The sequence below is a fragment of the Monopterus albus genome, unplaced genomic scaffold, assembly GCF_001952655.1.
Source record: "Monopterus albus unplaced genomic scaffold, M_albus_1.0 scaffold205.1, whole genome shotgun sequence".
Lineage (NCBI taxonomy): Eukaryota > Metazoa > Chordata > Actinopteri > Synbranchiformes > Synbranchidae > Monopterus > Monopterus albus.
Window position 1 is genome coordinate 12,031 of NW_018128085.1, and position 12,012 is coordinate 24,042.

Here is a 12,012-nt window from a genome sequence, read left to right on the forward strand (position 1 = left end):
AATATAGAAAAACTTCATGTACTGTATCAGTTACAAATGGGCCACCATGTAATTGATGTGCTAAACATTCACTGTCTTCACTGTTACAAAATTTGTTTCTTTGTTCAGCCATGGTACCCAAATGCCTTAATGGTAGCTACAGTTCACCAGTCATTTTATTAAGTATTCAGAAAAATGTATCTTTTTAAATATTTGCTAAAGCTTGGCAAAGCTAGTCGGTGTGCGTCGCCCACATTAATCATGACAGTTTTGGTGTTTCCTCATCAGCAATGGCCATGAAAAGACCTAAAACCTTACACAACCCTGAGCTACACTGTGGCACTGATCGACATGTTGCTTCATCACCATGAATACATGCTGCAATTTATTTTTGCCTCCACTGCGCACATGGTGCCCTGCGGCGTTAAATACAGTAGAGCACCAACTCTGTGGCAGAAAATAACCCCTACCAGTTGTACTCTTTTCTCCACTTGCTAATGACTACAGTGTCTAGCTGTTTCAGTAGCCTTTTAAAAAATGAAATTCTATAATTGAAACTAATTTTAAGACTGAAATTTTCAATAGCATGGGCGACACACACCGACTAGCTAGCGACTAGCTGTCAAAGATCTCCCCAAGCAGATCCATCTCTTCAGGGTCACACAGCAGTCACTCTTCACCCTCTTCATCCTTCTCGTACTCAGTGTCAGGCTCAGTCACAGGCCCAGACATAGCTCTGATATCAAACAGATAGCACACAGAAATGGCACAAACAAGAAGATACAGTATATGTATTATTGTTTATAATGGAATTAGAGCAGGAAGGGTTTCCACATTTCTCTGTTTGTCAACCCTGCTGGTGGACGGAACTCAGAGCCCTTAAGTAAAACTAGCAATAAATGTTTTGCCTTCAAAGTTTTACCCTAAAAGCACTGACAGTCAAATATACTTAAATGTAAAAGTATAAATTATGCAGAATGGCCCCTTTCACTGAAGTCAATTTGGTTGGTATGGAGCCAGTTTTAACGACTTGATATACTGTAATTTTGTGTCTGGCTTATTCTCCAGGTTTCCTTATTTACAAAGTATTTATCTCAGGTTTATTTACCACCAGCATGCACCTGCGCTGAGAGGTTCCAGAGCCAGAGTACTTGAGTAAATGTACTTAGTTACTGCTCACCCATCCCATGTGTCTCCAGTGTCTTTCATGTCCTCATCCCCAGGAGTCCTAATTTTAAAAGCAGGCAGACTGGGACAGGACTAACATGTGGCAACGTGGTAACAAAGCAAAGGGAGACCACAGGGCATTCCCCCGGAGAAGCTAAAGGAAGTGTCTGGAGAAAGGGAAGTCTGGGCATCTTTGCTTAGACTGTTGCCCCCGCGACCCGGTTCCGGATAAGTGGAAGAAAATGGATGGATGGATGGACACACACAGCAGACTTTATATCAGTTGAAGCACGTACCCGCATAAACATGAGCCCACCTTGTGCATCAGCAGGTTTTTCAAACCAGACTTGGCAAGACCTTTGGCCTGGGAGAGATACAAAAGATCATGAAGAGAAATGTTTTGGTAATGCAGACAGAATGCACCTGCCCTCCTCACTGCAAAAGCACCTTGGCCCTCACTCACCCTCATGTTTGCTTTGGACCTCATGTTGAGGATGAGCGCTCCTCCCCCTTTCTGTCAAAACATACAAATGTGTTCATGTTGTGTTCCACAACAAGGAAACACATTAAAAAGCAAGAATGTTTTAATAAAGATTAAATGATTTACCTTTAAATTGCCAACTAATTGTTGATATGTTTTGCCTTTTCCTACAAATAAAGAAAAAAAAACACATGAAAGAAAAAATAATGTTATAAAAACTCTTTATCTCTCTCTCACACACACACACACACACACACATACCTGTAGTTGTATCACACTTTAGGATCTCCTCCTCAAAGAGGTCATCTGGGTCCTTCCCCTTGTTCAGAATATCCAGGCGGTTGTCAATGAACTGAAATAGTTTTTTTTAAATGGTCACATTGACTTCATAACAAATACAATTTTATTAACCAACTTACAAATGTGTAGTTTTATTTAGATAAATCTAAATCTAAATATCAGGTTGAAAACAACAACCCATTAAGTTATGGATTAGCAGCAAAGACATTTATTAAGATGCAACATTTCACTTTAATTCTCTGCTCAACAAGACCCCACATCCCCCACCGTGTTACAATTGCAGTGTCTGTGCAGTAGAGGGCAGCAAACCATTTGAGGCACAATGTGCACCTGTTTGAAGAACTGTAAATGAACGGCACTCTGCAGGAACTGCCTCATACTGGGAGACTTGTGAGCTAGAAACAGCTCCTCATTGAACCATATTTCACCATCCTGTACAGAGAGATAACGAGAGAAGGAGAGAGACAGGCACAACAGAAGAGAACAATGACCCCTAAAAGCACACACACTGTACATACAGGTTTACTGTTCGGCCCAAAGCTGCATATAAAATGACCAAATCAAAATGTTACTGTTTGGCCTAAAGCTGCATATAAAATGATCAAATCAAAATGCAGATAACACTTTAAAACATGAAATCTCTGTTTTAAATGTGCAAACAATACATTTTCACACACTATGAATTATTGAAATGTGTTTTATTTGTATTATGAAAAGCATAAATATTTTAAAATGCAATAAACCAGTGTCTGACCTTGTGGCTCTGCAGTGCGTCCCTGTACCCTCCAAACAGCAGAGCCTGAGCTTTCAGGAAGGCCCGTGAGACACCAGAACCAGGAGACACAGCCTGGCGCTTCAGACACACCTTCAGCCCGGACATCTGAAGACATGTTTGTGCTAATATTAGTCACATTAAGCTAAGCAAATGTACACTGCTGCAAGTCAGTCAGATAAGGTCGACATGAGATAAGACATTGCCAGAGGGTAGTTTTTTTTTTGCCATAATTTGCTGGTTGACAGTAAAAAGTGTCAGAAGAGGACAGCTGAATTCCAGCCAAAGGCCCTGGCTGTCAAACCACCACAGGATGTTTTCCATGGACCCAGGAACTGTTTCAGGAACTCAGAAATGTTGCTGTGCTTCAGGAACCAGCCTCTAAATTTGGTTCCTCTGCCACAGTTCCCAGCCCCAGAATGTCCCTGCTTCAGGGGTAGGACACTGATGGCCCAGAAACTACAGTATTGAGTTTAAAGTGCTGATCATCACTAACCAGTCCCAAACCTCAAACTGAATTTTTTTTTTTACTCAGTAGCTTTTTGAAATGAGTTTGTGTGTTACTGATTTAATTTGACCGATTGTCACAATTCTTCAGATGTGGTGGTAATGTAAACAGGAATATGTAAATGTGATGTTTACTTCCAAATTTAGTTCTTGCCATTTGTTTGCCCTTTAACTAGCATTGCATGATTTTGTGCTACAGGCCACCATTAAAAAAAAAAAAGAATTTAAATAACAGTATACTCATACTTTCCACACTATAAAAAACAAAATGGCAAATCAATAAATGGGATACAACAAAAATACATATCTATATAACCACACGCGTTTAGTTTTTACCACATCTGAAGGTATCCCCTTAAGATCATCAAAGGGGGTTTCCAGTGTGTTTGTATCCACATTCAGAATGACAACTTCCTCCAGCCCACGACTCCTCACCTTCTGGCAGACAGACACAGAGACACAGTATAATCAGGGGTCAGCGTCTTGGGACTAACCCTGTAGTTTTATGGGTTTTGTAGCATTTAAATTGTTTTAATCAGCAGTTTACCTCAGATAGACTGGTGTGGACCCCTATTAGATAAGGCATAGGTGCACTGTAACCAGATTAACAAAGTGTGAATCTAATGTCAGTGTACTGATAGCAGATAGCTAGATAGAGAGATTAAGCCCTTACCAGCAGTAGTCCAGTAAGTGGGGCGGCAGGACAGGTATGAAGATGTGTTGCCAGTACATGGGGTATAACACAGCACTGAGTGCATGCACGCAAGATGTCAGCTACACACATCACAAAATGGAGGTTAGTTTTAGACTTTAACAACACAGGAAAACACAAGTGTGCCTGTGTGGCCTGCCATATTGACCCAAATAGCCAACGTGTGACACCTAGACACCACAGTGGAGATTATTCTAGTTTTGGTGAGTTTGTTTGTCCTGTGGTTGAATGTCACAGAGGCTAAAGTGTTTTCTGGCTTCATTGGTTGACGGGTATGAATTGGAGCTAGGCATGGGTATGATTGTAGGTTAGGAGCGGTTTCTGGAGAATGATCATGTTTCTACAGCCAAGACCGAATGTACTGTTAAACCATAAAATCATCTAAATGAAAATGTGTCTTACAGTGCTGAGCTTGCTGGCAAAGATGAGGATGCGTCTCTCAAACAGCATGCTGGTGTAGAGCTGGAGCAAGTTCCCCACATCTACTGCCACAATCAGCTCTGTCAGGTTCCTCTGGTAAATCCACAGACACACACATGCACATCAGTTTGAATGGGCAAAGTGTTGTCCACTGTCTTTGTAGAATATAAGATATATATACATGAGTTTATTTCAATCTAACATGCTCACATTTTCTGGGATGGAAGGGAGACTCCTGGGATCTGGAGCAATGAAGTATGGAACCTGCTCAGAACAAGTGAAACAAAACATTTTTGAGAAAAATGCGGGAATTTAATGTAAATGTTTTCTCTTTCCCATGGATTAGTATCATCTACATCATGCAGACGTGTTCATCCACTGCCACAGGATCAGATGTTTTAGGGAGTCATTCCAAATGTATTTATTCATTAAACAATGCTGTTCTTAGATGCAAACTATTGTGTAAGTTAATGTGTTGCTGTAACACAACAGTAAAATTATAAACAGTATAAATATCAAACTATTTTTGATAATATTGTTGACTGGCATTTTTTCAGCAACATTCAGTAACAACCTCTCCTGTTGGTGGCAGTCTGTCTTTCTAGCACTGGATTAAAATTGCATGCCACATATGAGCTGTATTATGTTACTGCTAGTACAAACCAGAATTCATGAACAAGAAGAATTAAGCTGCTAAACTTGTTGTTGCCATGGTAACCATAGGTGCTGCCAAATCAATCTGGACTGAAATTCTACAGATTGCAAATTTGAAAAATATTTTTTAATAAGGCAAATGTTTCTTTCAAGTGGATGATTTCTTATTTTGGAATTATAAGGCAAATGTTTCTTTCAAGTGGATTTCTTATTTTGGAATGAAAATCTTCAAATTCAAAAATACAAAAAGGATACAACCAGATGTGGATCTGAGCGACATGCAGGCATTTCTCAGATGGCACAGCACTGGTTGTGGGCATGGATGGATCATGAGACACTGGACCTCTGGGCACAGACATGTAAACAATCCCCCACCCTCCTTATGAGCAAAATCAACAGATTGAAACAGAGTTTTGTGTCTGCTTCTAGTTATTTTGTGACTATATGTTGTTGTTTTGAACATGTACATAGAGATGCACCATGGCCATTTGGTTATGGCCATGGTGCATCTCTGTGTTCATGTTTTGCAAATCTTTTCATTCTTTTTTTTTTTCATTTTAGTTATTTTGCACTTTGTGATGCTTTGTGTCTCTTTGTGGCTGTTTTGCATCTATTTTTTGTCATTTTGCATCCATTTGTTGCTGACTGACTTTATAAGAAGAAATGCTGTCACCTCATACAGAGCCTCTGGTCCCGGGGCCCCTGATCTCTTGGGCCCTGGGGCCTGTGCCCAGTAGGCCTGTTCAGTATCCATCCATGGTTGTGGGGACAGTACATACATACAGTGAACAGTTGTAAAGGTCAAGCATTAGTGCAAATTGTGTTAAATTTGGCTTAAACTTTTAAACAATTAGGGGGTGAGTGACATGGTTTTAGTCCACACAGATCAGGTTTAGCCATCAAGCACAGACAGCTGACGTTTTCCAGCAGGAGTTAGTCTGTACGCTGTATCTGCTTGGCCCTATTCCACAACACATGGACTTCTGTGGGACTCACCACCTTTTGTCCCCCAGGGTGTCCAACAGGCTGGGACACCTCTGTGCTGACCAATAGCTGTTCTCCCTCAGAAAAAAAACACAAGTTGCTAACCACTGACAGAAGACTGCCATAAAGTCGAGTGTGATTCATGGTATTCATGGCGTAATTAGAAATTTACCATCTGCAGAGTGACAGACCCATTTGCCAGCGGTATGGGCTGCTGGTAGAGCGCAGCCAGCAGCACTTTCATCTCATTGGTCTGTTGAGAAGACAATGGTCACCGTATTACTGACACTGTGCCTATTAGACACTAACAGAAAAGGAGAACGGTTACACACAGCAAGCAGTGAAACCTCACCTGTCCCTTTGTGAGATAATCTGCCAAGTTGTTGAGAAGTTTGTAAAACACTTCAAACCACGGAAGATAACTGTAATAAAGTAGAATTTAAATGATTTTTGTCACTGTGTGAAGTACGTGGTTTAACTTGTCATTCATACTCACCCTCTCACACATACCTGAGAATGCAAAGGCAGGTGTGTGTGCTGTTGGTGAGGCGACAAAAGCCAAATCGCTGGCATCCTTCAAGGTCAGTCAGAACAAAGGTAAAGTGCTGCACAGCCACTCCATCCCTCACTCTGAACAGATCAATATGAGAAGTGGACATACAGTATAAAAAACAGGCAGGCTATAAATGTAACATGGAGTAAAGAACAAACCAGACAGTTTATACTCACTTTTGTATATCATACGGGAAGCAGAACCTGGGCAGTGTTTGACAGGACTCCTAGAAGGCGGGACAGAGTTGGGTGTGTATAAGGAAAAGTGAGCCTACAGCCATGCTAGCAGCTCTGTGTGGGCACAGGGGTGCTTAAACTACTTTATGAGCATTTTAGCATGCTGACATTAGCATATCGGCTACAGTAGCTTAAGCACCTCTGTGCTATATGTACATGTACTGTAATGCTAACTTGCTCATAAAGACAATGTTAAAATGCTGATGTTTGTAGGAGAAGTATGCTGTTGCCACTGACAACTAGGTGCTCAAGTAACAAAGGAACAAATGATTGGAATCCATGTAAGAACTGTCAAGCGATTTCACTCAAACCACAAATATGGTGGTGCAGGAGGAAACACCAGGGAGTCGCCAAAGTTATTAGAATTTGTCTTCTGAGTACCATAAATGTGTGTACAGCAATTTATTAGTCTAAAAGATGTTGATATATATCACTCTAGACCAAAGCAGCTTGGACTAACCAACTAACCATTCAACATTACAATTTCCACAACCATTTGGTAGAACTACTTGCCTAAAAACAAGCAATTATGATCATCTTAACATGATAAAATATAAACCGTATATTCTATGTTTCCAGGAACAGGAGACATGAGTTGCTACCTCGTCACTGAAATCCTCTGGAAACTGAAACAGTAGACCAGGATCTGCAACATTAAAATGAATGAATGAGTGAATGAAGATCGATGTTAACCAAACAAACTACCAGGCAATGAACACTGAAGTAAATAAATTATATGAAATGAATTATTAACATAGGCACATATATTTACAAAAGGTTAATTTAAAAGGTATTTTGTGTTTTTAACCCCTTCAGCTCAAACCCAGCTGCCTAGTTTATGCGAACTACAATGCATTCTAATCTAGTTCAAGTGTGATGGATAGCCTGTGTGGTTTGTCTGATCACATGACAGGAAGTATGAGCAACTCAGCTTGACAGAAATAGCTTCATATACATAAAGTCTTATATTTGATTTTTTGTGTAACACATAAGGGAATTAGCTTTGCTTTTTATGTTCGAAGGCAGTTTCAGATGAGGGGAGACTAATATCAGTGTAGCGTGTCATGTCAGAACATTTAAAGAAGAAGGTGAACAGAGTGAGAGGAAAGTATTTGAGGAACAATTTTAATCAACTTCTCTGTTACTGACACATCACTCTGTGCATCCAAATGGTTCTATAGCAGAGTACACACTTGTAATACTCCAAGGAGGCTGAAATACATACTGGGAAACAATATTACAAATACAATCTGGCCCAAGTGTGCTGCTGGGAAAAAGACAGAAGCCTCACCTTTGTCTCTGGCTACAGGACAAGTTGCTTCGAAGAACCAGTAGAAGATTCGCTCAGGGTTTTGTCTGGCAGGAAAAACATTTACAGCACTAATGAGATTATGTTGAAAGTGTGTTACCTACCAAACATGGTCATGTTAATGTTGTGACATTGGAGTGAATTTGCTTAACATTTATCATATTTCTAATATCATAATTCTTCTAAATCTAAAAGATTTTGATCTCTGGTCATTATGAAACAGGACAAATTTAGATTAATATATTTAAATGGTGGTCACCAAAACAGATCTTAAACATTTTGCTCTGTTTTGGACAAGAACAGGTCTGCCATGAAATGTATGACAACTGATACAGGGCAACAGAGTTGCAGCAGGAAACTTCCTGTGCAGTTGTGAGAGGAAGTAATAGAAACCACAAGAACAGACTGACAGGCAGAGTGATGGTGATCGAAGTCAAACAAAAATGACGATTAACTTACTTCAGTCTAGAGCCCATGCTGTCTGAATGCATCTGTGTCCATGGGTTTGTCCAGAAGGGGAGAGACCTTCAGCAGGGTTGTTAGATAGTAGTCATTCCTCTGATGTAGCAATGGTGAATGCACACAACAGCAGTAGCAGCAGGCTGCAGTCAGCACTGGAGTGACAGAACGCTTCCTGGTCTACAGAATGTCAGTATGTGTTGTGCCAATATGTATATGACGTCTTTTATGAAACCACCTCTTTAAACTGTTCGCTATTTATATTCACTCTTGTGAATGTTGTATTACTTGTGCTTTGATGACTTCTTCCATTTCCTCATAGATCTCACCATTTTAAAATTTATAGTCATCAGGTCAAAAGGCAGCCTTTACCTATAAAATAAAAATAAAATAAAAACCCACAACTTATCTGCATGAGAGTAGCTACAGGATTTAGTGACATAACAAAATCCATGTGTTTCCTTCACTTTTGATTTTTTTCATGTACATTAGAACTGTTGCCTAATAATTTTGGAGAGAGGACCTGTCATTATTATAGACAAAACAAATGGGTTTCACAGTTTGAATCCTTCCCTAACACCAGAGATGCTACTTAGCACCCATTTATTAGTTTACTTTTGACCATCTAGACAATTTATAGCATACGGGAAGATGACATGGTTTGTCTAGTTATTACAAACATTAACAGGCAAGGCACATATCTATATCATAAGAGCATTTACTGACAGGTTTTATAGTGGAAAAGAGGGTAACAAGATATTCACATCCTGAGATGTAGTCACAGATCTCATACTGCCTCCTAGTGTTGTTCAAGCATCATGGCATAATCTGTAAACAATACAGGTCTCCATTTTGGCATGCTGCATACTGAGTACATTTCCATGTACAGTACTTACTTTGTTTTGTTTATATATAATTTCAAAATGTAAAGCATTTTAATTGTACCCCACAGAAGCATATCAAACACACAAAGATTCTTGTCCAGCAACTTTATTTCAATGCCAAATTAGATAAGTGAACACAGTTGCAACAGTTGACCAGCCTTATTGAATACTTGGTCCAGGTATGGTATAGAACTGTTAGACTGAAGAAACAAACAAATGAACATTTAAAAGAAGCTACTGACAAAACATCACAAGAACACCTGTGTTAGCTACCGCTACATGAACACTGTGATGGGAGAGTCAGTGTTGTGAATCCTAGTCTGGGTGGAAGAAAATGAGAAGCTGTCAATGGAAGAAAGAGGGAAAATGAAACAGGGGAAATACACTGTACAAGGAACAGGGGAAGAGAAGTACTGTATTTAAAAAAAAAAAAAAAAAAAAAAAAAAAAGTCACGGCACAACAGAGTAGGAACTGGCTGGATGGAAGGTTGGATGGAGAAACAATGAGTGATTTTAGCCTTAGGCCACCTCCTCCTCTCCCTCCTCCTCAAACTCTCCCTCCTCAGCTGTGGCATCCTGATACTGCTGGTACTCAGACACCAAGTCGTTCATGTTGCTCTCTGCCTCGGTGAACTCCATCTCATCCATGCCCTCACCGGTATACCAGTGGAGGAAGGCCTTTCGGCGGAACATGGCAGTGAACTGCTCAGAGATGCGCTTGAACAGCTCCTGGATGGCCGTGCTGTTGCCGATGAAAGTGGCAGCCATCTTGAGCCCACGAGGTGGAATGTCGCACACAGCCGTCTTCACATTGTTAGGGATCCACTCCACAAAGTAGCTGCTGTTCTTGTTCTGCACATTTAGCATCTGCTCATCCACCTCCTTCATGGACATGCGCCCACGGAACACAGCAGCCACAGTCAGGTAGCGGCCATGGCGTGGGTCACAGGCAGCCATCATGTTCTTGGCATCAAACATCTGCTGAGTGAGTTCAGGCACAGAGAGGGCCCTGTACTGCTGACTGCCCCTGCTGGTGAGTGGCGCAAAACCAGGCATGAAGAAGTGCAGACGAGGGAAGGGAACCATGTTGACGGCAAGTTTGCGGAGATCTGCATTGAGCTGGCCTGGGAAACGCAGGCAAGTTGTCACCCCGCTCATGGTGGCGGAGACCAGGTGGTTGAGGTCTCCATAAGTGGGTGTGGTGAGTTTGAGGGTGCGGAAGCAGATGTCATACAGGGCCTCGTTGTCAATGCAGTAAGTCTCGTCTGTGTTCTCAACCAGCTGGTGGACAGACAGGGTGGCGTTGTATGGCTCCACCACTGTGTCTGACACCTAGAGACAGAACAAACAAGAAGTCAGGGAGTGAGAAACCAGAAATGGTAAAGTACTAACAAGTGCTACAACATGATGACTTTACCTTAGGAGAGGGCACCACACTGAATGTGTTCATGATACGATCAGGGTACTCCTCACGTATTTTGCTGATGAGCAGGGTTCCCATACCAGAACCGGTGCCGCCACCCAGGGAGTGGGTCAGCTGGAATCCCTGGAGGCAGTCACAGCTCTCAGCCTCTTTCCTCACCACATCCAGGACAGAGTCCACCAGCTCGGCTCCTTCTGTGTAGTGGCCCTTGGCCCAGTTGTTACCTGCTCCACTCTGGCCTGGAAGGAAAGGTTTAAATACAAGCCATCTTTTGAATATTCAGCATTCTTTATCCTGCCAAAAGTCTTAGACTATCATTTCACAAAAAAAAGATCGTTTTACTTCACATGCAATGCAATAATTCTCACTATTGTGCTGATGATTAACATGACCTTTCATTTGATTGCATAATCAACAACATATGCATGTGTGGCTTATCATATATACCAAAGACAAAGTTGTCAGGTCTGAAGATCTGTCCAAAGGGGCCGGAGCGGACAGAGTCCATAGTGCCTGGCTCCAGATCCACTAAGATGGCCCTAGGTACATACTTCCCACCTGGACAAAAAAAAAAAAAAAAAGGGAACATGTCAACATTTCTGACTAAAATCCAAAAACAAAGGCTATTAGGCCACACTTATGTCTGAACAGCCCTGACCTGAAGCCTCATTATAGTATACGTTGATTCTGTCCAGCTGCAGGTCACTGTCTCCATGGTAGGTCCCTGTTGGGTCAATGCCGTGCTCATCACTGATCACTTCCCAGAACTACAGAGAGGTTGGTCAATGGGTGAGATTAGATCAATTAATAAAAATGTGCATAACACAGTTTTTGGATTTAAACTACTAACATATTTAATATTAACACAGCGTAACACAAATGACTTGTCTTTACGCTGTACAACCCTCTTTGCTTCAGGGTATATACAGCAATCCTTAAGTTAAATTTAATACCTTTTTTTACTACCTTCAGATTTTTTTTAAAACCATCATGACACTGAGTTTCAAGTGTTAATCAGAGACCTTATTAATGTTGAAGCAGATTTTGACATATATAACACTATACACAACAGAATAGATTTAGAGACTCACTGATGTTGACCACATATTGCACACATTTATTTCACTTCATGAATAAAAATAAAACAAACTACATAAAATGTGCAATGAAGA

At 41.0% G+C, this 12,012-nt stretch overlaps 2 protein-coding genes across 2 annotated transcripts in view; both read right to left on the reverse strand.

Moving 5' to 3' along the window:
* Positions 1–1,381: 1,381 nt before the first annotated feature.
* Positions 1,382–8,703, reverse strand: LOC109970692 (DENN domain-containing protein 1B-like). Its single transcript, XM_020618436.1, has 19 exons — positions 8,534–8,703; positions 8,057–8,121; positions 7,368–7,411; positions 6,706–6,755; positions 6,487–6,606; positions 6,329–6,398; positions 6,149–6,229; positions 5,989–6,054; positions 4,549–4,602; positions 4,321–4,431; positions 3,880–3,980; positions 3,754–3,799; positions 3,543–3,644; positions 2,682–2,807; positions 2,258–2,359; positions 1,889–1,979; positions 1,754–1,794; positions 1,610–1,660; positions 1,382–1,510 (listed from the first exon to the last, which is right to left on the reverse strand). Exons 1-19 carry the CDS (start codon positions 8,563–8,565, stop codon positions 1,421–1,423), a joined length of 1,443 nt encoding a protein of 480 aa, XP_020474092.1. The 5' UTR covers positions 8,566–8,703; the 3' UTR covers positions 1,382–1,420.
* Positions 8,704–9,507: 804 nt separating this feature from the next.
* The window catches only part of LOC109970689 (tubulin beta-4B chain-like), a 6,327-nt gene continuing 3,822 nt past the window's right edge, over positions 9,508–12,012 (reverse strand). Inside the window, exons 2-5 of the mRNA XM_020618432.1 lie at positions 11,499–11,607; positions 11,288–11,398; positions 10,835–11,079; positions 9,508–10,749 (exon numbers count right to left, since the gene is read on the reverse strand). Coding sequence (XP_020474088.1) covers positions 9,937–10,749; positions 10,835–11,079; positions 11,288–11,398; positions 11,499–11,607 — 1,278 coding nt within the window. The 3' untranslated portion in view covers positions 9,508–9,936. The remainder of the gene's footprint in view (positions 10,750–10,834; positions 11,080–11,287; positions 11,399–11,498; positions 11,608–12,012) is intronic.